The sequence below is a fragment of the Martes martes genome, assembly GCF_963455335.1.
Source record: "Martes martes genome assembly, chromosome: 16".
Classification (NCBI taxonomy): Eukaryota; Metazoa; Chordata; class Mammalia; order Carnivora; family Mustelidae; genus Martes; species Martes martes.
In genome coordinates this window covers 30,955,502-30,979,854 of record NC_137904.1, presented here as the reverse complement: position 1 = coordinate 30,979,854, position 24,353 = coordinate 30,955,502, and the positions used below count along the sequence as shown (strand labels likewise).

At 37.4% G+C, this 24,353-nt stretch overlaps 1 protein-coding gene across 1 annotated transcript in view; it reads left to right on the top strand.

Annotated features, from left to right (window-relative positions):
* BRIP1 (BRCA1 interacting DNA helicase 1) overlaps positions 1–24,353 on the top strand; it is a 182,975-nt gene that overhangs the window by 64,489 nt on the left and 94,133 nt on the right. The window contains exons 10-11 of the mRNA XM_080825921.1: positions 2,163–2,295; positions 21,064–21,218. Of these exons, the coding sequence (XP_080682047.1) occupies positions 2,163–2,295; positions 21,064–21,218 (288 nt within the window). The remainder of the gene's footprint in view (positions 1–2,162; positions 2,296–21,063; positions 21,219–24,353) is intronic.

Genomic DNA, 24,353 nt, shown 5'->3' with positions numbered 1-24,353 from the left:
TGCCTCAGGACTTGGTCCTGAGACCTCATTTCTTCTCTATCTCTGTACTTTGCCTAAATTATGTAACTGAGTACCATAGTAGTACTAGTAAGGCCTGAATCTGTGCCTAACCCAATCAGTAATCTAGATTCTAGTCTGTCTCTGGAATGCTATTTTCATATATCCAACTCTACTTTATAATCTGTTTGGATTTTAATTTCAACTTCACAAAACAAACTCCTTCCCTTCCCTTACCTACTCCCCCCAAATGCCCAGTCTTCTTATCTAAGCAAACAGTACCAGCCAGTTCCTCAAATCAAAAATCTGTTACCCTTAATTACTGCCTCACCTCACCCAACTCATTATTAAATTTAATAAATGCCACCTGTACAATATATCCCAAATCCTTCAATCTCATAGCTATTATCCTAGAATCATCTCTTAACCAGAATTCTTTAACAGCATCCAGCAGGTCTCTGCTTTCACTCTTGCCTTTTGCCTATAATCCGTTCTAGCTTAGAAACTGGAATCACCTTTTAAACATTTAAAATAGATTCTCTCTCTCTCTCTTTTTTTAAAGATTGTATTTATTTATTTAGAGAGTAGGTGAGTCAGGGAAAGGGTAGAGGGAGAGGAAGAGAGAGAATCTAAAACAGACTCTGGAAGCGCCAGACAGGGGGCTCGATTTCATGACCCTGAGATTATGACCTGAGCTGAAATCAAAAGTCAGAGGATCAATGAACTGAGCCACCCAGGTGCCCCAGATTGTCTCTCTCTTATTTAAAATACTCCATTTAAGGGACAACTGGGTGGCTCAGTCAGTTAAGCATCTGACTCGACTTAGGCTCAGATCCTGATCTCAGGGCCATGGGAGTAAGCCCCATATCAGGCTCTGTGCTGGGTGTGGAGCCTGCTTAAGATTGTCTCTCTCCTCCCTGTGGTCCTCCCTAGCCCCCTGCTCACAGGCCCACATTCTTTCATTCAATCAATCCTTCATTTAAAACATTCCCACTGGATTTTGAATAGAATCCAGACTCATTACCTTGGCTCAACATGATATGATTCCTGCTTAACACTCTAACATTGTTCTAACATTGTTCATAATGTTATTCCCTTTTGCCCATTGTGTTGCAACCACAGTGGCTTTCTGTCAGGTCTTTAAATAAGCGAAATTTGTTAACCGCTTCAAAATCTTTGCACTAGTTGTTCTTTCTGCTTGGAGTTTTGTTTTTCCTTCTCTGATCCTTCATGACTGGTTACTTTTGCATTCTGTTGTTAGAATAAATGTCACCTCAGGGAGAACTTCCTTGGCATTCACATTAAAATAGCAAGTAGACTACATTAAGCTAATTTATTTTCATTATATGACTTTTCATTACCTGATATTTTCTTGTTTCATGTATCTAAGTTTATTTCTCTGTTTAGTAGAAAGTAATTTTCCTAAGAGTAAGGATCTTGCCTATTTTACTTATTGCTGTATTTCTGGTACCGGTACAGTGTCTGGCATAATATAGGCATTTAAGTACTTACTAAATGTAAAAATGTGTAGGTATACGTAAAAATGAATATATTTTCTAGTAACTCTTTTTTGTTTTAATATGTAACAGCTTAGGGGCACCTGGGTGGCTCAGTGGGTTAAAGCCTCTGCCTTCGGCTCAGGTCATGATCCCAGGGTCCTGGGATTGAGCCCTGCATGGGGCTCTCTGCTCAGCAGGGAGTCTGCTTCACCCCCCCCACCCCCGCCTGCCTCTCTGCCTACTTGTGATCTCTGTCTGTCAAATAATAAATAAAATCTTTAAAAAAAAATATGTAACAGCTTAATTTTTTTATTAGATTATTTTATATTTCCTTTATGCACATTTGGGTTCAGCTTCTACACCTGGTTCTCAGTTAAAGAGATAAAGTAAAGAGGTGTGAATCTAAAAAAACACAACTGGGAAATCACATGCATGTTTCTCTTTTCTGAATAAAATATTTTAACTATGCAAGTGTTTATTATACAATATGAAACATGCATGCATTTTAAAAGATGTCTTAATTCACATTTGTATCCCAAGAGTTTCAAGGAATATGATCAATGTATCACAGTTCTTTGTTTTGTTGAAATAGTGCATGTAAGGATAATATTAGTTGATGGAATTGCTTTATTTTACTTAATTAATTTGGGAATTATTTTATTTTAGTTGGTTAGAAGCAAACACTGAACATCTTGTGGAAAGGGATTATGAATCATCATGTAAAATATGGAGTGGAAGTGAAATGCTCTTAAATTTACACAAAATGGGCATCACCACTGCTACTTTTCCAATATTGCAGGTAAGAATTTTTTTTCTGCCTGTGACATTTCTTTAGTGCATTAGAAATGGTTTAACAGTGAATCAGTTAATCCAGACTTAAAAAACTGTAATTTAACTATTTTAAAATTGTATTTTATTATCTAAGTTTGCTAATCTTTAACTAACGGTGTAAATTTTGGATTAAAAAATAGCATTATTTAGTTTGAAAGAAATAAAGCTTAAAGGAATGAATTGCTTTGTTCATATCCAAAGAAGTCAATATTTTTAAGTTCTAAAATTATTTTGTCAGGTGTTTTTTTTTTTTAAATTAACATATAATGTATTATTAGCCCCAGGAGTACAGGTCTGTGAATCACCAGTTTTACACACTTCACAGCACTCACCATAGCACATACCTTCCCTAGTGTCCATAACCCAACCACCCTCTCCTTCCCCCGCTCCCTCCGGCAACCCTCAGTTTGTATTGGGAGATTAAGAGTCTCTTATGGTTTGTCTCCCTCCCCATCCCACCTTGTTTCATTTTTTTTCCTTCCCTACCCCCTAAAACCCCCACTTTGCCTCGCAACTTCCACATATCAGGGAGATCCTATGATAATTGTCTTTCTCTGATTGACTTATTTCGCTCAGCATAATACCCTCTAGTTCCATCCATGTCATTGCAAATGGCAAGATTTCATTACTTTTGATGGCGGCATAGTGTTCCATTGTATATATATACCACATCTTCTTTATCCACTCATCTGTTGGTGGACATCTAGGTTCTTTCCATAGTTTGGCTATTGTGGACATTGCTGTTATAAACATTCGGGTGCACGTGCCCCTTCGGATCACTACATTTGTATCTTTAGGATATATACCCAGTAGTGCGATTGCTGGGTCGTAGGGTAACTATGTTCAACTTTTTGAGGAACCTCCATGCTGTTTTCCAGAGTGGCTACACTAGCTTGCACTCCCACCAGCAGTGTAGGAGGGTTCCCCTTTCTCCGCATCCTTGCCAGCATCTGTTGTTTCCTGACTAGTTAATTTAGCCATTTTGACTGGCGTGAGGTGGTATCTCATTGTGGTTTTGATTTGTATTTCCCTGATGTGAGTGATGTGGAGCTCTTTTTCATGTGTCTGTTGGCCATTTGGATGTCTTCTTTGCAGAAATGTCTGTTCATGTCCTCTGCCCATTTCTTGATTGGATTACTTGTTCTTTGGGTGTTGAGTTTGATAAGTTCTTTATAGATTTTGGATACTAGCCCTTTATCTGATATGTCATTACAAATATCTTCTCCCATTCTGTCAGTTGTCTACTGGTTTTGTTGACTGTTTCCTTTGCTGTGCCAAAGCTTTTGATCTTCATGAAGTCCCAATAGTTCATTTTTGCCCTTGCTTCCCTAGCCTTTGGCGATGTTTCTAGGAAGAAGTTGCTGCGGCTGAGGTCGAGGAAGTTGCTGCCTATGCTCTCCTCAAGGATTTTGATGGATTCCTTTCTCACATTGAGGTCTTTCATCCATTTTGAATCTATTTTTGTGTGTGGTGTAAGGAAATTGTCCAGTTTCATTTTTCTGAATGTGGCTGTCCAATTTTCCCAACACCATTTTTTGAAGAGATTATCTTTTCTCCGTTGGACATTCTTTCCTGCTGTGTCAAAGATGAGTTGACCACAGAGTTCAGGGTCTATATCTGGGCTCTCTGTTCTGTTCCATTTATCTAGGTGTCGGTTTTTGTGCCAGTACCACACTGTCTTGATGATTACAGCTTTGTAATAGAGCTTGAAGTCTGAAATTGTGATGCCACCACCTCTGGCTTTCTTTTTCAACATTCCTCTGGCTATTCGGGGTCTTTTCTGGTTCCATGTAAATTTTAGGATTATTTGTTCCATTTCTTTGAAAAAAATGGATGGTATTTTGATAGGGATTGCATTAAACGTGTAGATTGCTTTAGGTAGCATAGACATTTTCACAATATTTGTTCTTCCAATCCATGAGCCTGGAACATTTTTCCATTTCTTTGTGTCTTTGTCAATTTTTTTCATGAGTACTTTATAGTTTTCTGAGTACAGATTCTTTGCCTCTTTGGTTAGGTTTATTCCTAGGTATCTTATGGTTTTGGGTGCAATTGTAAATGGGATTGACTCCTTAATTTCTCTTTCTTCTGTCTTGCTGTTGGTGTATAGAAACGCTATCAATTTCTGTGCATTGATTTTATATCCTGACACTTTACAGAATTCCTGTACAAGTTCTAGCAGATTTGGAGTGGAGTCTTTTGGGTTTTCCACATAAAGTATCATATCATCTGCAAAGAGTGATAGTTTGACTTCTTCTTTGCTGATTTGGATGCCTTTAATTTCTTTTTGTTGTCTGATTGCTGAGGCTAGGATTTCTAGTACTATGTTGAATAGCAGTGGTAATAATGGACATCCCTGCTGTGTTCCTGACCTTAGTGGAGAAGCTCTCAGTTCTTTTCCATTGAGAATGATATTCGTTGTGGGTTTTTCATAGATGGCATTGATGATATTGAGTTATGTACACTTTGTCCCTATACTTTGAAGAGTTTTGACAAGAAAGGATGCTGTACTTGGTCAAATGCTTTTTCAGCATCTTTTGAGAGTATCATATAGTTCTTGTTCTTTCTTTTATTAATGTATTGCATCACATTGATTGATTTGCGGATGTTGAACCAACCTTGCAGCCCTGGAACAAATCCCACTTGGTCGTGGTGAATAATCCTTTTAATGTACTGTTGGATCCTATTGGCTAGTGTTTTGGTGAGAATTTTTGCATCTGTGTTCATCAAGGATATTGGTCTGTAATTCTCTTTTTTGATGGGGTCTTTGACTGGTTTTGGGATCAAGGGAATGCTGGCCTAATAAAATGAGTTTGGAAGTTTTCCTTCTATTTCTGTTTTTTGGAAGTTTAAGGAGAATAGGAATTAATTCTTCTTTAAATGCTTGATAAAATTCCCTAGGAAGCCGTCTCGCACTGGGCTCTTGTTTCTTGGGAGATTTTTGATGACTGTTTCAATCTCCTTACTGGTTATGGGTCTGTTCAGGTTTTCTATTTCTTCCTAGTTCAGTTTTGGTAGTTATAGATCTCTAGGAATGCATCCATTTCTTCCAGATTGTCAAATTTGCTGGTATATAGTTGATCATAATATGTTCTTATAATTGTTTGTATATCTTTGGTATTGGTTGTGATCGCTCCTCTTTCATTCATGATTTTATTTATTTGGGTCCTTTCTCTTTTCTGTTTGATAAGTCTGACCAGGGGTTTATCCATCTTTTTTTTTTTTTTTTTTGGGTTTATCCATCTTACTAATTCTTTCAAAGAACCAGCTCCTAGTTATGTTGATTTATTCTACTGTTTTTTTGGTTTCTATTTCATTGATTTCGCTCTGATCTTTATTATTTCTCTTCTCCTGCTGGGTTTAGGCTTCCTTTGCTGTTCTCTCTCCAGCTCCTGTAGGTGTTGGGTTTGGTTGTGTACTTGAGACCTTTCTTGTTTCTTGAGAAAGGTTTGTATTTCTATTTATTTTCCTCTCAGGACTGCCTTTGCTGTGTCCCACAGATTTTGAACAGTTGTGTTTTCATTTTCATTTGTTTCCATGCATTTTTTTCAATTTTTCTTTAATTTCCTGATTTACCCATTCATTCTTTAGTAGGATGCTCTCTAGTCTCCATGTATTTGCGTTCTTTCCAACTTTTCTCTTGTGATTGAGTCCTAGCTTCAGAACATTGTGGTCTGAAAATATGCAGGGAATGATCCCAGTCATTTGGTACCAGTTGAGACCTGATTTGTGACCCAGGATGTGATCTATTCTGGAGAATGTTCCATGTGCACTAGAGAAGAATGTGTATTCTGTTGCTTTGGGATGGAATGTTCTGAATATATCTGTGATGTCCATTTGGTCCATTGTGTCACTTAAGGCCTTTATTTCCTTGTTGATCTTTTGCCTGGACGACTTTTCCATTTCAGTGAGGGGGTGTTAAAGTCCCCTACTATTATTGTATTATTGTCAATGTGTTTCTTTGATTTTTGTTATTAATTGGTTTATGTAGTTGGCTGCTCCCATGTTAGGGACATAGATAATTAAAATTGTTAGATCTTCTTGTTGGACAGACCCTTTGAGTATGATATAGTGCCCTTCCTCATCTCTTATTATAGTCTTTGGCTTATAATCTAATTTATCTGACATAAGGATTGCCACCCCAGCTTTCTTTTGATGTCCATTAGCATGGTAAATTGTTTTCCACCCCTCACTTTAAATCTGGAGGTGTCTTTCGTCTAAAATGAGTTTCTTGTAGACAGCATATTGAAGGGTTTTGGTTTTTTATCCATTCTGATACCCTGTGTCTTTTGATTGGGGCATTTAACCCATTTACATTCAGGATAACTATTGAGATATGAATTTAGTGCCATTGTATTGCCTGTAGGTGACTGTTACTGTATGTTGTCTCTGTTCCTTTCTGGTCTACTGCTTTTAGGCTCTCTCTTTGCTTAGAGGACCCCTTTCAATCTTTCCTGTAGGGCTGGTTTGGTGTTTGCAAATTCTTTTACTTTTTATTTGTCCTGGAAGCTTTTTATATCTCCTTCCATTTTCAATGATAGCCTAGCTGGATATAGTATTCTTGGCTGCATGTTTTTCTCATTTAGTTCTCTGAATATATCATGCCAGTTCTTTCCGGCCTGCCAGGTCTCTGTGGATAAGTCTGCTGCCAATCTAACATTTTTACCATTGTATATTACAGACTTCTTGTCCTGGGCTGCTTTCAGGATTTTCTCTTTGTCACTAAGACTTGTAAGTTTTACTATAAGATGACGGGATGTGGACCTATTCTTATTGATTTTGAGGCGGGCTCTCTGTGCCTCCTGGATTTTGATGCTTGTTCCCTTTGCCATATTAGGGAAATTCTCTACAATAATTCTCTCCAATATACCTTCTGCCCCTTCTCTCTTTGTTCTTCTTCTGGAATCCCAATTACTCTAATATTGTTTCATCTTATGGTATCACTTATCTCTCGAATTCTCCTCTTGTGGTCCAGTAGTTTTTTGTCTCTCTTTTGCTCAGCTTCTTTATTCTCCATCATTTGGTATTCCATATCACTAATTCTCTCTTCTGCCCCATTTATCCTAGCAGTAAGAGCCTCCATTTTTTATTACACCTCATTAATAGCTTTTTTTGATTTCAGCTTGGTTAGATTCTAGTTCTTTTATTTCTCCAGAAAGAGCTTTTATTTCTCCAGACAGCGTTTCTCTAGTATCTTCCATGCCTTTTTCGAGCCCAGCTAGCACCTTGAGAATCGTCATTCTGAACTCTTGATATGACATATTACCAACATCCATATTGATTAGGTCCCTAGCCTTTGGTACTGCCTCTTGTTTTTTTTCTTTGTGGTGAGTTTTTCCGCCTTGTCATTTTATTCAGATAAGAATATATGAACGAGAGAATAAAATACTAAAAGGGTGGAAAAGACCCCAGAAAAATGGATACTAACCAATTCAGAAGAGACCCCAAATCGGGAGGAGAAGCAAAGGGGTTAAAAGAAATTAAAAAAAAAATTTTTTTAAATTAAACAAAAAAATACATGTTAGACTAGGGAATAGAACAGAGCCACCCACTTGATTTTGGGTGTATTTTGGTCTCAGAAGAATCTACCTCCCACAATTTTAAAGAAAAACATATATATATGCACACATGCACACACAAAAATAAGGGTAAACACGATGAAGGGATGGAATATGACTATAAAGATGAAAATTTAAAAAAAAATTCGAAAAAAGGAGTTGATAAGAGAAGTTAGTTGGGGAAAGATAGAAAAAGAACATGGAGAGAATTTGCTGAGGCAGGAGACAGAACAAAGCCCTGTGCTAGATTTAGGGTATATTTTGATCTATTAGAAAATGTTGTATCCCAAAAAAACCCTATATGTATACAAAAAATAAAGTTAGATACAACAAAGGATAAAACTTGACTATAACAATGAAGATTTAAAAAGGTTTTTTTTTTTTAGGGGCGCCTGGGTGGCTCAGTGGGTTAAGCCTCTGCCTTCGGCTCAGGTCATGATTCTAGGGTTCTGGGATCAAGCCTCGCATCTGGCTCTCTGCTCAGCAGAGAGTCTGCTTCCCCCCCTCTCTCTCTGCTTGCCTCTCTGCCTACTTGTGATCTCTGTCTGTCAAATAAATAAATAAAATCTTAAAAAAAAAAGATGTTGAAAAACACATATTGAGCATTTTTTAAGAAGATTTTTTTAGAAAGGTTTTATTAAGATAAACTAGTTTTAAAAACGTTAAAAGATGAAAGAGGAAAAAAATTAGAATAAGAAATAAAATTTAAAAATTTAATTAACTTTGCAAGACTAAAGAATCATGGGGTGAAAGCCATGCATTCCATGCTTTGCTTTCCCTTCCTCTAGAATTCCGCTGTTCTCCTTGATCAGTGATCTTGGTCTTGGTTGGATGTTCTTGCTGATCTTCTAGGGTAGGGGCCTGTTGTAGTGATTCTGAAGTGTGTTTGCCCAAGGAGAAATTGTGCCACCCTTGCCAGGGGCCGGGCTAAGTAATCTGCTCGGGTTCGCTCTCAGGAGCTATCGTTCCCTGAATGCTTTCCGTAGAGCTCTGGAGGACAGGAATGAAATTGGTGGCCTCCCAGTCTCCATCTGGAGGAGCCGAGAGCTCAGGGCCTCCTCAGTGCGCCCCCAAGAAAAGCGCTCAATCACTCCTGTCTTCCTGGTCTCTGGCCACGCTCCGAGCTCACACGGCCTGTGACCGAGTGTTTCTGCCTCTGTCACACAGCCCCGTTTGGAGTCTCCAAACCCAGCAGATTCCTCTTGCTCTGCTCTTCTGGTGGGTCTCCCTGGATTTGCTACTTGTGGGGTCCCTGCTCAAAGAGCAGTGGTCTGACTGTGCCATAGATCATAGTTTAAGGTAACCCCGAGCTGAGATCTCACTCCTCAGTTCCGTCTCTGTAGTCGGCTTCCCTGCTCTAATACCTGCGAGCTCTGCTACACTCAGAAACCCCCGATCCTTCTGTGACCCCGCAGGACCTGAGACCACACTACCCGCAAGGGCTTCATCCCCGCTTAGCCTCTGGAGCGATGTCCCTCAGTGGAGTAGACTTTAAAAGTTTGGATTTTATGCTTTGTTTCTCCACCGCTTGCCAGGAGCCAGCTCCTCCCCTTGCGGTCTATCTTCCCGTCGCTTCGGATTCACTCTGCACGTCCTACCTTTCAAAAAGTGGCCGATTTTCTGTTTTTAGAATTGCTGCTCTTCTCTTTGATCTCCTGTTGGATTTGTAGGTGTTCAGAATGGTTTCATAACTGTCTAGCTGAACTCCTGCTACCTGATGTCATCTCAGTCTGCTACTCCTCCACCATCTTGACTCCTCTCGAATAATCCTTTTAATGTACTGTTGGACCTGTTAGGTAGTATGTTGGTGAACATTTGCATTCATGTTCATCAGGGATATTGGTCTGTAATTCTCCTTTTTGTTTGGGTCTTTGGTTTTGGGTTCATGGTAATGCTAACCTCCTAAAATGAGTTTGGAAGTTTTCTTTCCATTTCTATTTTTTGAAACAGCTTCAGTAAAATAGTTATCATTTCTTTTTTAAATGTTTGGTAGAATTTCTCTGAGAAGCCATCTGGCCCTGGATTCTTTCTTTGGTAGGGGGGAGGGCAGATTTTTTTTTACTGCTTCAGTTTCCTTACTGGGTTTTGGTCTGTTCAGATTTTCTGTTTCTTCCTGTTTCAATTTTAGTAGTTTATAAGTCTCTAGGAATGCATCCATTTCTTCCAGATTGCCTAATTTGTTGGAATATAGTTGCTCATAATATGTTCTTAAAGTTGTCTGTATTTCCTTGATGTTGGTTGTGATCACTCCCCTTTCATTCATGACTTTATAAATTTGGGTCTTTTTTCTTTTGGATAAGTCTGACTAGTGGTTTATCAATCTTATTAATTTTTTCAAAGAACCAGCTTCTAGTTTTGTTGATCTGTTCCAGTTTCTATTTCACCGATTTCTACTCTAATCTTTATTATTTCTCTTCTGCTGGGTTAGGCCTTATTTGTTGTTCTTTCTCCAGTTCCTTTAGGTGTAAGGTTAGCTTCTGTATTTGAGATTTTTCTAATTCTTCGAGAGAGGCTTATATTGAAATGTACTTCCCTCTTAGGGCTGCCTTTCCTGTATCCCAAAGGTTTTGAACAGATGTATTTTCATTCTCATTAGTTTCCATGAATTTTTAAAAGTCTTCTTAAATTTCCTTGTTGACCCATTCATTCTTTAGTAGGATGCTCTTTAACCTCCCAAATGTTTGAGTTCCTGCCAAATTTCCTCTTATGATTGACTTCAAGTTTCAAAGCATTGTGGTCTGAAAATATGCAGGGGATAATCCCAATCTTTTGGTATCGGTTGAGACCTGATTTGTGACCCCGTATATGATCTGTTCTGGAGAAAGTTCCATGTGTACTTTAGAAGAGTGAGTATTCTGTTGTTTTAGGATGGAATGTTTTGTATATATCTATGAAGTCCATCTGATCCAGTGTGTCTTTCAATGGCCTTGTTCCTTTGTTGTTTTTCTGCTTGGATGATCTGTCCATTGCTGTGAGTGGGGCATTGACGTCCCCTACTATTAATATATTATTATCAATGCATTTCTTTAGTTTGGTTATTAATTGGTTTATATAATTGGCTGCTCCCATGTTGGGAGCATAAATATTTTCAACTGTTAGATTTTATTGTCAGATAGACCCCTTAAGTATGATATAGTGTCCTTCATTTCTTACTATAGTCTTTGGTTTAAAGTCTAGTTTGTCAGGTATGAAGATTGCTACCCCAGCTTTCTTTTGAGGTCCATTAGCATGGTAAGTGGTTCTCCACCTTTTCACTTTCAGTCTAAAGGAGTCTTTAGGTCTAAAATGGGTCTCTTGTTGACAGCATATTGATGGGTTTTGGTTTTTTAAATCCAGTCTGATAGCCCGTGTCTTTTGATTGGAGTATTTAGTCCATTTACATTCAGAGTAACTATTGAAAGACGTGAATTTAGTGCCATTGTATTGTTTGCAAAGTCCCTGTTTCTGTACATTTTTTTAATAAAGGTTTTATTTATTTATTTATTTATTTGAGAGAGAACAAGAGTGAGAGAGCATAAGCAGTGGAGAAACAACAGAGGGAGAGGGAGAAGCAGTCTCCCTACTGAGCAGAGAACCTGTCGTGGCGCTCAATCCCAGGACCCTGAGATTATGACCTGAGCTGACACACCTTAACCAACTGTGTCACCCAGGTGACCCCATTTCTATAGGTTGTCTCTGTTTCATTCTGCTCTATGTTATTCTTGGGCTCTCTCTTCACTTAGAGGATCCCCCTTAATATTTGTTGCGGGGCTGGTTTGGTGGTCATGTATTCTTGCAGTTTCTTTCTGTTCTGGAAGCTCTTTATCTCTCCTTCCATTCTGAATGAAAATCTTGCTGGATTAAGTATTCTTGGCTGCATGTTTGTTTCATTTGGTACCCTGTTTATATCATGCCAGCCCTTTCCTGCCAGGTTTCTGTGAATAGGTCTGATGTTATTAGTCTGATGTTCCTCCCTCTGTAGGTAAGGAGCCTCTTGTCTCGAGCTGCTCTCAAAATTTTCTATTTTTCTCTAAAGTTTGCAGGCTTCACTGTTTTATGTCAGGGTTTTGATCTATTTTTATTGATTTGGGGAAGGGTCCTCTCTGCCTCTTGTGCATGAGTGCTTGTTTCCCCAGATTAGGGAAGTTCTCAGCTATGATTTGTTCACATATACCTCCTGGTACTCTCTCTGTCTCTTCCCCTTCAGGCACTCGTAAAATTCTGGCATTGGTATGTTTCATGGCATCATTAAATTTCCTGAAGCTTTGTTTATGGACTATTATTGTTTTTCCTCTCTTTTTTCCAATTTCCTTCCTTTACATCAGCCTGGCTTCTAGAACACTTAACTTTGTCTTCTGTCTCATTCACTCCAGCTGTTAGTATATCCAATTTAGACTGCATCTCAGTTATAGCATTTTTATGTTCGACCTGATCAGATCTCATTTCTGCACTAAGAGGTTCTCTATGCTTTTTTCAAGCCCGGCTTTTAACTTTATAATTGTTATCCTGAATTCCATCTCTGACATCTTGCTTATGTCCACATCAATTAGACCTGTGACAGAGAATATTACCTCTGGTTCTTTTGTTGTGAATTCCTCCTTCTAGTCATTTTTCCCAGAGAAGAATGGGTGGGCAAGTGAGCAGAATCAAAAATACCAACCATGACCCAAGCAAAATACACACTAGAAAAATCCAAAGTGGCTGGAAACTAAAACAGAAAAGCAAACAAAAACAAAACAAAACAAAAAAGAAAAAGGAAAAAAGGGGGTGAGGGAAGAGAGACTATATATAATCTCACAGGGTGGACAAAGCAGTGTGATCCTCTCGTTCCTGAGTGAATTTTAGTCTGTGTGTTAGTAGGCACTAAATCCCAAAATTGCAAAGAAAGTAAAACTAATATGTATACAAAATTAAATTGAATAGAGTGAAAAAAGGCCAAAAATGAAATATATATCTATAACATGTAGATGTAAAAAATAAAGGTTAAAAAGCGACTTAAAAACAAAGAGTTGATCACATAAGAAAGTAGTTGAAATGGGAAAAAAAGAAAGAAATGGAAAATTTTAGACTGAAAGATAAACAAATCACAAGGAAAAAAAATCTCAAGTTCTATATACTATTTTCCCCTAGCGCTGGAGTTGTACAGTCTTGTGGGAGCCGTAAATTAGTTGTGCACCTGTTCTTCCTGTGGGTCTTCTGGGGGAGGGGCCTGCTGTTCTGCTTCTCAGGTGTCTTTGCCTGGGCAGAGTTGCACTGCGCCTTGCCAGAGGACTGGGCTTAGGGTAAGCTGGTCCTCTGTATAGGTTTTGTTCCCTGAAGGCTTTCCGAGCCTCCTTATAGGATCAGGAAAAAAATGGCCGAGCCCTGATCTCCAACCCCAGAGCTGAAAGATCGCGGTCCCTTCTCTTTAATAAACCCTCTGGGACAGTCTTCACTTCTGTATATGCCAAACTCTGCAGACTCCTGTGGTACATGCCCACAGCAGTCCTCCCTGGGGTGGTCAAGGGGGGAGGGGGGAATCCAAGGAACCTGTGTTACTGGGGCTGAGAGGAGTTGTGGACTGCCCCGAGAGCTGTTGCCCAGTCATGGGGACTCATTTTGCCCCTCCCAGGTATGGCAGATGGTCCCTGCATTCCAGTCCTTTTCAGATTGCTCAGTCGGAGAGTGGTCACCTGATCCGCCCGGCTCACGGTTTATGGCAACCCAAGCAGAGAGTACCCTCCTGGGGTCAGTGAGCTCCACTGATTGGGCATTGTACTCTACCAGCTCAGGCTCCTCTGTTAGTTCTGTGGTTCCTGGGATCCTGAGACAACAGTGATCCATCTAGAATGCTGCCCTTTTTATTCCCTAAGCCCCTTTCACATAGGGATGTCTCTCACTGGAGCAGATTTCTAAGGGTTCCAGTTTTGCCCTCCTGGCTGGCCTATATCATTTTCCAGCAGTGGGCTTATAGAGGCTCCCCCCTCCCCCCGTTTATCTTCTGATATCTCCCCTCAGATTCAAGTTTCTGCACCTCCTACCTTGCAAAAAGCAGTTGCTTTTCTACTTGTAGAGTTCTAGATATATTTTCTTACATCTCAGGCTGAATTCATGGGTTTTCAGAATGGTTTGATAGTTTTCCAGCTAAATTCAAGGGACCCGATGAAATAAGGTCCCCTACTCTTCTGCCATCTTGCCTCCTCCTATCCTCTTTTCTTTTTTGTTCTTAATTATTTAAATTGATAGACTTTAGTTTTAAGAGTGGTTGTTTTATTTAGGTTTACAGAAAAGTTGAGCAGAAAGGACAGGATTCTCATAAACTCTCAGTCACACACACACACACACACACACACACACACACACACAGTTTCTCCTGTTAACATTTTTACAGTAATATAGTACCTTTCTTACATTTGATACAATATTGTTATATTATTGTTAACTAAAGTCCATAATTTACATTAAGGTTCACTCTCTGTTTTGTAAAATTCTATGAGTTTTGATAAAGATAAAGTCATGTATCTACCATTACAGTGTCATATAGAAGATTTTCACTGCCTTAAAAATCTTCTGTGCTGCACTTACTAATTCATCCCTTCTCTATACCTCATTTCCCCTGCTGAACTTATGGCAACCAGTGATTTTTTTTTTTTTTCTGTCTCCATGGTTTTGCTTTTTCTAAAATGACATTTAGTTGGAATCATACTAAGCTTCCCTCATGTCTTTTTGTTGCTTGATGGTTCTTTTCTTTTTATTGCTAAACAATATTCATTGTATATGTGGATACCATTTTTTAATCCATTCACCTACTGTAAGACATACTGGTGGCTTCCAAGTTTGGGCAATTCTGAATAAAGCTGTTATAAACATTTGTGTGCATATTTTTGTGTGGGTGTGCTTTCTTCTCATTTGCATAAATATTTACTACAATTACTGTATTGTACAGTAAGACTGTTTTTAGCTGTGAAAGAAACTGCTGTCTTCCAAAGTGGCTGTGCTATTTTGCATTCCCATCATCAGTGAATGAGGGTTCTTTTTTTTTTTTTTAAGATTTTATTTATTTATTTGACAGAGAGAGAGAGAGAGATTACAAGTAGGCAGAGAGGCAGGCAGAGAGAGAGAGGGAGGCAGGCTCCCTGCTGAGCAGAGAGCCCAATGTGGGACTCGATCCCAGGACCCTGGGATTTATGACCTGAGCCGAAGACAGAGGCCACTGAGCCACCCAGGTGCCCTGAGGGTTCCTTTTTTTATACATCCTTGCCAGCATTTGGAATTGTCTGGGTTTTGAATACCAGCCATTCTAATAGATGTGTAGTAGCATCTTACATTTTTTCATTTACAATTCCCTACTGACGTTTAATGTAGAACATGTTTTTCACATGCTCTTTTGCCACCTATACATCTGTTTGGTGAGATGCCTCTTTAAATCTTTTGCCTAGTTTTCAGTTGGGTTCTTTATCTTACTGTTGTTGAGTTTTAAGTGTTTTGTGTATATTTGGTATACAAGTCCTTCATCAGATACATGTTTGCAGATATATTCTTCCAGTCTGTGGTTTGTCTTTTCATTCTGTTAACAGTGTCTTTTATAGAACATAAGTTTTTCATCTTAATAAAGTTCAGTGTACCAATTTTTTCTTCGATGGATCGTGCTTTAGATATTATGTCTAAAAACTTACCACCAGGGACGCCTGGGTGGCTCAGTTGGTTAAGCGACTGCCTTCCCCTCAGGTCATGATCCCAGTGTCCTGGGACTGAGTCCCACATCAGCCTCCTTGCTCGACAGGGAGCCTGCTTCTCTCTCTGCGTCTGCCTGCCATTCTGCCTGCCTGTGCTTGCTTACTCTCTCTTTCTCTAAAAAAATAATAAATAAAATCTTAAAAAAAAAAAAAACCAAAACTCACCACCAAACCTGAAGTCATTCAGATTTTCTTCTGTCTTTTCTTCTAAAGGTTTTAGAGTTTTCATTTTACATTTAGGTCTGTGATTCATTTTTAGTTAATTTTTGTGAAGGATAGAAGGTCTGTATCTAGATTCATTTCTTTGCATGTAGATGTCCAGTTATTATATCAGCATTTGTTGAAAAGATCATCATTCTCCATTGGATTGTCTTTGCTTCTTTGTTAAAGACCAGTTGACTGAATCCTTGTGGGTCCATTTTTAAGCTCCTTATTCTTTTCCATTGTTTGATTTGTCTGTTCCTTTACTAATACCACACTATCTTGATTACTATGGATTTATAGTTAGTCTTGAGGTTGGGTAGTATCAGTTCTCTGCCTTTCTTTAGTATTGTGTTATGCTGATTTGTTTCTTTGTAAATAAACTTTAGATTCAGTTTGTCAATATCCACAAAGTAACTTTCTGGAGTTTTGATTGAGATTGCATTAAATCTATAGATCAAACTAGGAAAAACTAACAACTGAACAATATTGAGTCTTCCTATCTATGAACAGAGAGTATCTCTCCATTTGTTTTGGATCTTTGATTTCTTTTATCAGTTTTGTAATTTTTCTCATATAGACTTAAAGAGGTTTTTGAACCAAAACAGGTAGGAACTATGGCTGCCATGATCATTTTGGGCATATGAGTATTGAAAACACATTTTAATCAGATTATAATTAGAATTTTTGCCCTGCATTTTTAAAATGCAATGTGGTATTATAAGTATTGTCCATATTATGACATCTTTCCATGATTTTTGCATAAACTTTGCATTTTAAATGTTCATATCATTAGTAAAATAGATAAATAAATTGTGAGGTGTTCACATTGTGGAATACTAGACAGCAATATAAAAAATGAACCACTATTCATATAAATGAGTCTTACAGATATAATGTTGAGTAAAAGAAACCAGACACAGAAGAATATAAATGGTATGATTTCATTTTTCTGAAATTTAAGAAGAGAAACATAATTATGCTAGTAGAAGTCAGAACACTGATTCCTATTGTGCAGGGGTAAGGGGCAGTTTGGGTTGAGAAAGGGCAAAAGGGAACCATCTAGGATTCAAGGAATGTTTTGTGTCCTGAGTGAGTGTTAGTTACATGGGTGTGTGTATGTGTGTTTACTGAGCTGTATACTTAAGACTAGTGCATTATATATATATGTATTATAATTTAATAAAAATGTACAAATAAATATACGTCAAAGGAAAAAACTTGGAAAATACAAAAGGCGCAAAGGAAAGAAAACTCATAAACTTAAAGATGATCATTAGTAACGTTTGGATTTATATCTAGCTGTCTTATTTTATGCATATATTTACCTGACACAAATAGATTTCTATGATGCATATTTCTTTGTAGACTTTCTTCATTTAATGGTATATTATGAGCACTTTTTTTTTTTTAAGGTTTATTTATTTCAAAGAGAGAGCACATGTGTGAATTGTAAGGAGGGGGGAGAGGGAGAGAACTTCAAGCAGACGCCCCACTGATCATGGAGCCTCTTGGGAGCTTGATCTCAGGGCCCTGAGATCATGACCCAAGCTGAAATCAAGAGTGGAATTTTTAACTGACTAAGCTACCCAGGTGCCCTTATGAGTACTGTTTTAATAGAGATCTTTCACATGATTTTTATTTTTTTTAAATATTTATTAGAAATGAAAAAATTAGGGGTGCTTGGGTGGCTCAGTGGGTTAAAGCCTCTGCCTTCAGCTCAGGTCATGGTGTCAGGGTCCTGGGATCGAGCCCCGAATCAGGCTCTCTGCACAGCGAGGAGCCTGCTTCCTTCTCTCTCTCTGCCTGCCTCTCTGCCTACTTGTGATCTCTGTCTGTAAAATAAATAAATAATAAATAAAATCTTTAAAAAAAAAAAAAGAAATGAAAAAATTATTAGAACGGGGGCTGGGGGTGGGTGGGGGGAAATCAGAGGGAGAAAGAATCTTAAGCAGATTCTCCACTGAGCGACTGCCATCTCACAACCCTGAGATCACCACCTGAGCCAAAACCAAGAGTTGGAGGCTTAAACAACTGAGCCACCCAGGTGCCCCTTTCACGTGGTTTTTAATTGCAGTGTAGGATTTTTGTGAGTGTACATATTCTTTTTTTTTTTTTCTTTTAAGATCTTAATTATTTATTTGAGAGAGAAACAGAGCAGGGGGTAGAGGGAGAAGCAGGCTCCCCACCTGAGCAGGGAGCCCAACACAGGGCTTGATTCCCCAGAGCCTGAGCTGAAGACAGTCACTTAACCAACTAAGCCACCCAGGTGCTTCATGAGTGCATATATTCTAAATTACTTAATTAACCTGGCATTTGAAATGTAAGTTACCAGCTTTCCCAGAATAAGAAAAAATTTTGTTATAAACATCCTTGAAAATATATCTTTTTTTTTTAAGATTTTATTTATTTATTTGACAGAGATTACAGGTAGGCAGAGAGGCAGGCCACCCAGGTGCCCCTAAAATATATCTTTTATATCTTTTTATATGTTGCTGTTTCCTTTATGTATTGTAAATAGTAATTCTTTTTTGCTTATTGCATTGCACGTATATTCTTGTGTCTGTGGTTTCTTTATTTATGGAGTATTTTTCTAAAAGTTGTTTTTATTTTAGTGCATTTAATATCAGTATTTTTTCTTTTTTGAGTTTAGTTTAAGCAGTCTTTTCTTATCTTGTACTACATTTTCTAAAAGCATTATTTTTTCTTAATAAAATCAATGAAGGATTCCTTTTTGTTTATATTGTGAATTGAAAATCCATTTTATTTCCATATGGATAATTTTCTCGGCATCATTTACTAAATAGTTCATCCATTTCTTTCTGTTTTGTAGTGACACTTCAGCCACATATCTGATTTTCATTTATTTGTGAATTTCTGGACTTTGTTCTATGATCTAAACTCATATTTGTTAATTACTCTGGCATTAGAAAAATGTTGATATTGGGATGCCCGGGTGGCTCAGTTGGTTGGACATCTACCTTCGGCTCGGGTCATGATACCAGGGTCCTGGGATCAAGTACTGAATCAGGCTCCCTGCTAAGCTTCTGCCTCTGCCTGCTGTTCTCCCTGCTTGTGTTCACTCTCTTGTTCTTTCTCTCTCTCTTACAAATAAGTAAATAAAATCTTTTTAAAAAATGATGATATCTGGTAGTATCTCCTCACTTTGTTCTTTTCCTTTGGGATAAATAAATTTTAGAATTAGCTTGCAAATTTCCATGAAAATTTCTGTTGGAATTTTGGTTAGAATTTCACTGAATTTAGAAAGAATTATTTATTTATAGTACAGGAGTTTTCCCCTTCACAAACATGATGTATAAAGTTCTTCATTTATTATGTCCTATATCTCAATAAAATTTTGTTATTTTATTTTTTAAAGTCTTATGTGTTTTGGATAGGTTTATTCCTAACTATGTTAAAGTTTCTGTTTCTTTTTCAAATGATGTATTTAAAAAATTGCATTTTCTAGTTATTGCTGTATAAAAATGGTTGTGGATTTTTATTTATTTATCTTGCAGCCAACCACTTTGCTCAACTATCTTATAGATTTGTCTATGGATTCTTCAATTTTCTATGTAATGATACTGTCTATAAGTAATGATTATTTTCTTTCTTCCCAACTCCATCACATTCTGTTTATTTCTTTGTTGGCTTAAACTTCCAGTGCATTGTTTATCACAGACAATGAAACAGGCATCCTGGTCTTATTGCTATTTAAAAGAGACTATGTTATTAGTGTTACATCATTTAGTAATATATCTACTGTATTTTTTTTAAGATTATTTATTTATTTGAGAGAGAGAGAGATCACAGTAGGCAGGGAGGCAGGCAGAGAGAGAGGGGGAAGCAGGCTCTCCACTGAGCAGAGAGCCCGATGCGGCGCTCAGTCCCAGGACCCCGAGATCATGACCTGAGCTGAAGGCAGAGGCTTAACCCACTGAGCCACCCAGATGCCCCTACTGTATTGTTTTAAAATTCTTTATTTTAATTTTTTTACAGTTCGATTGAAATATAATTCACATGCCATAAAGTATACCCTTTAAAATATACAATTCAGTAGTTTTTAGTCACAAAACTATGCAACGGTCACTGCTATCTGACTTCAGAACATTAAAGCTTAAGAGCCACATGAAAACAAATGAGCCAGTTAGTATACATTTTGTATGTAGCATGTATTGTTTCCTTGAGTCATTTAAAAATTTTTTCTTGTCATATAGTCATATTATTCTCATCATTGGAATACTTCCTGGAGGTAACTCAGGCATTTACATGTATATCAAATCTTTTAAGGTCTTTTTGGAGAAACCATTTGATAAATTTTTTTTTCATCCTTTTTTACTGTTTTTTGTTTGTTTGGTTTGTTTTTATGTTTTTATTTTTATTATTTCTTTTTCTTTTTTTTTAAAGATTTTATTTATTTATTGACAGAGAGAGAGAGAGAGAGAGAGATCACAAGTAGGCAGAGAGACAGGCAGAGAGAGAGGGGAAGCAGGCTCCCTGCTGAGCAGAGAGTCCGATGTGGAATTCGATCCTAGAACCCTGAGATCATGACCTGAGCCGAAGGCAGAGGCTTTAACCCACTGAGCCACCCAGGCGCCCCTGTTTTTATGTTTTTAAAAGTAAGTTCTATGCCCAGCATAGGACTCGAACTCACAACCTTGAGATCAAAAGTTGCATGATATACCAAGTGAGCCAGCCAGGCATGCCTAGTTCATTACTTTTGAAGGACACTAAATAATACACTGATTGCCTAAAGAAGTAATGAAGCTCCTAAATGTGTTACTTAACTGTTAAAGTGTCTTTGACTTTGAAGAGAATTTGGGAATATATGGCAATCTATCTATCATCTCTCTCTCTATTATTTTTAACAAGTGATAATCAATTTATTAAAAAGGTTGATTTAAGCATAAACACTAAAAAAAGTTAATTAAAAGTAAATGTTACATAAGAAAGCACATATAATTATGGGTTAGCCACAATAATATATATAATCACAATTTTGTTAAAAATAAATATTGACTTAATAAAAAGTTATGATATAACTATATTGATAAGAATGCATAAGTAAAATGTATGTTTGATGGTATAAGAGACTTCAAGAGGTACTTTTGTGTAGGGTGCCAATTGAGGGAATATGTGGGAACTTAAAACATACCATTTTGTGTATTAACAATGTTTACCTAAAATTTCAATGTATACTTCATTTGAGTTTTATGGTTTTCAGAAGTTTGTTTTCCTCTTCCCATTTCCTGCAATGTACTTAATAATGGTAATTTCTTATAGGGACATTTTTCTGCCGTCCTTCAAAAAGAAGAAAAAGTCTTACCAATTCATGGTAAAGAGGAGGCAAGAATAGTTCCGATTATTAGTGCATCAACTCAAATAATGCTCAAAGGACTTTTTATGGTGTTTGACTATCTTTTTAGGCAAAATAGCAGGTTAGTAAATATATATGACTTGTATTTTCCCTTCTAAAAATATTAGTTTTATTGAGTGCCAGCATGTGTTTAGGTTGTGTGAGTACCTAGCATGTGTTAGGTTGTAAAGAAGTGGTATAAATATTGTTGTTACTTGTTGGTACAGACTTTGATCAATTGAAATTAGTTTTTATAAATGAAAATGAGTATTGAAATTAAAAAGTAGGTATATTTTAAATACATTTTTTAGTTAATGCAGTATTAAATTTATAATTGTGCATGACTGAACTTAAATATTTAGGTTTTAAGGATAGTTTTAGATATGTTTCTTCAGTGTCAGAAAGTCTCTTATTGTGTAAAGCCTCTATTTAGTGAAACGTGAAAAATGAGAAACAGTTAACTCCCCTCACTCAATCCTTCACTGAATTATAGTACTATCTGGTTCCAATTTTTTATGGTAAAATATACATAACATAAAATTTACTATTGTGACCATTTTAACTGTACATTTTAGCAGCATTAGGTTATTCACATAGCTGAGCAACCATCACCACTATCCATTCCCAGAACTTTATCAGGAACTCTATATCCATGAAATAATGTTTCCCATTTTCCTCTTCCCACAGCCTCTGGTAACCTCTCTTCTTTTCTGTCCATGAATGTGCCCCTTTTAGGTATCTCCTACAAAATGGAATCATATAATTGTTCTTTTGCATCTGGCTTATTTAACTTAGTTTAATGTTTTTAAGGTTCATCCACGTTGTAACATATATCAGAATGCCGTTCCTTCTTATGTCTGAATATTGTCAGATTCCATTGTATGTATATACCATAGTTTGTTTATCCCTTGTTATGTTGATGGGCATTTGGATTATTTTCACCTTTTGTCTATTGTGAATAATGGTACAGTGAATATTGATGTACAAGTGTGTTTGAGTCCCTGCTTTCAATTTTTCCAGGTAAATACCTAGCAGTGTAATTTCAGGATCATATGCTAATTCTGTGTTTAACTTTTTGAGGAATCAACATACTATTTTCTATAGCAACTGGACATTTTAGATTCCCATACTATGCACAGCATTTCTAGTTGCTTGACATACTTGCCAAATATACTTCTTGTTTCTGGCTTTTGGGATAATAACCATCCTTATAGGTATAAAGTAATATCTGCTTATAGTTTTGATTTACTCTACCCTCCACTAATGGCTAACGCTGAGCATCTTTTCATGTTCTTATTGTCCATTTACATGTCTTCACTGGAGTAATGTCTATTCATGTACTATGCCCATTTTTGAATTGGGTTGTTTTTTGTTGTCGTTGAGTAGTAAAAGTTACCTGTATATTCTACATATTAATCCATATCAGATATATGTTTTACACATATATTCCATTCTGTGGGTTGTCTTCTCACTCTCTGATAGTGTTCCTAGATGCACAAAAGTTTTTTAATTTTGATGAAGTCCAGTTTATTTTTTCTTTTGTTGCTTGTGCTTTTGGTATATATGGCCAAATCTGGTATCATTAAGATTCTCCCCTATGTTTTCTTCTTCTTCTTTTTTTTTTTTTAAGATCTTATTTATTTATTTGACAGAGAGAGTGAGAGAGCACAAGCAGGGGAGCAGCAGAGGGAGAGAGAGAAGCAGGCTCCCCGCTGATCAGGGGCTCAATCCCAGGACCCTGGGATCATGAACTGAGAAGAAGGCAGATGCTTAATTGACTGAGCCACCCAGGCACCCCCCCCATGTTTTCTTCTAAATGTTTTATAGTTTTTAGCTCTCAGTACTTTTATAAAATTCTCTCCAAGGATTGTAGGGTCCCTGACTTGAAATTTGAGATCTGATGTCTCTTTAACAGTCACTATTATTGTGAAGGCATGGTAGAGAATACCATATTTTAATCTGTTTAAGCTGAAGTGTGCATAGCCTCTTATTGAAAGAAATTTTAAGCTGGATGGGATCACAGAGATCAATACCTTCATTAAAAGTTAATGAAGAACTCCTCAAACTCAACACACACAAAACAGATAATCATATCAAAAAATGGGCAGAAGATATGAACAGACACTTCTCCAATGAAGACATACAAATGGCTATCGGACACATGAAAAAATATTCATCATCATTAGCCATCAGGGAGATTCAAATTAAAACCACATTGAGATACCACCTTACACCAGTTAGAATGGCCAAAATTAGCAAGACAGGAAACAACATGTGTTGGAGAGGATGTGGAGAAAGGGGAACCCTCTTACACTGTTGGTGGGAATACAAGTTGGTGCAGCCACTTTGGAGAACAGTGTGGAGATTCCTCATGAAATTAAAAATAGAGCCTCCCTATGACCCTGCCATTGCACCACTGGGTATTTACCCCAAAGATACAGATGTAGTGAAAAGAAGGGCCATCTGTACCCCAATGTTTATAGCAGTAATGGCCATGGTCGCCAAACTGTGGAAAGAACCAAGATGCCCTTCAACGGATCAATGGATAAGGAAGATATGGTCCATATACACTATGGAGTATTATGCCTCCATCAGAATGGATGAATACCCAACTTTTGTAGCAACATGGACAGGACTGGAAGAGCTTATGCTGAGTGAAATAAGTCAAGCAGAGAGAGTCAATTATCATATGGTTTCACTTATTTGTGGAGCATAACAAATAACATGAAGGACATGGGGAGATGGAGAGTAGAAGGGAGTTGAGGGAAATGGAGGGGGAGGTGAACCAAGAGACTATGGACTCTGAAAAACAACCTGAGGGTTTTGAAGGGGTGGGGGATGGGAGGTTGGGGGAACCAGGTGGTGGATATCAGGGAGGGCACATATTGCATGGAGCACTGGGTGTGGTGCAAAAACAATGAATACTGTTACGTTGAAAAGAAAAAAAAAAAAGTTAATGAAGACTGAAACCCATAGTATAAAGGAACTTAAAATTTATAACTAGTTTCCTAAACTTTTAAAACTTTGAGTAAAAATTCTTCCAATTTTCTCATGTAATAAAAAAGTATAATCCACTGTTTAGTTTCTTTAAGGATAACTGTTATCTATTTCGTGACTGATAATGTAACACAGAGTGCAAAGAGCTCTAGATTAGGATTTCAGAGACCTGGATTTTAATTCCGGTTTTCCCTTGATTTATGTATTGTTTGAACATGGG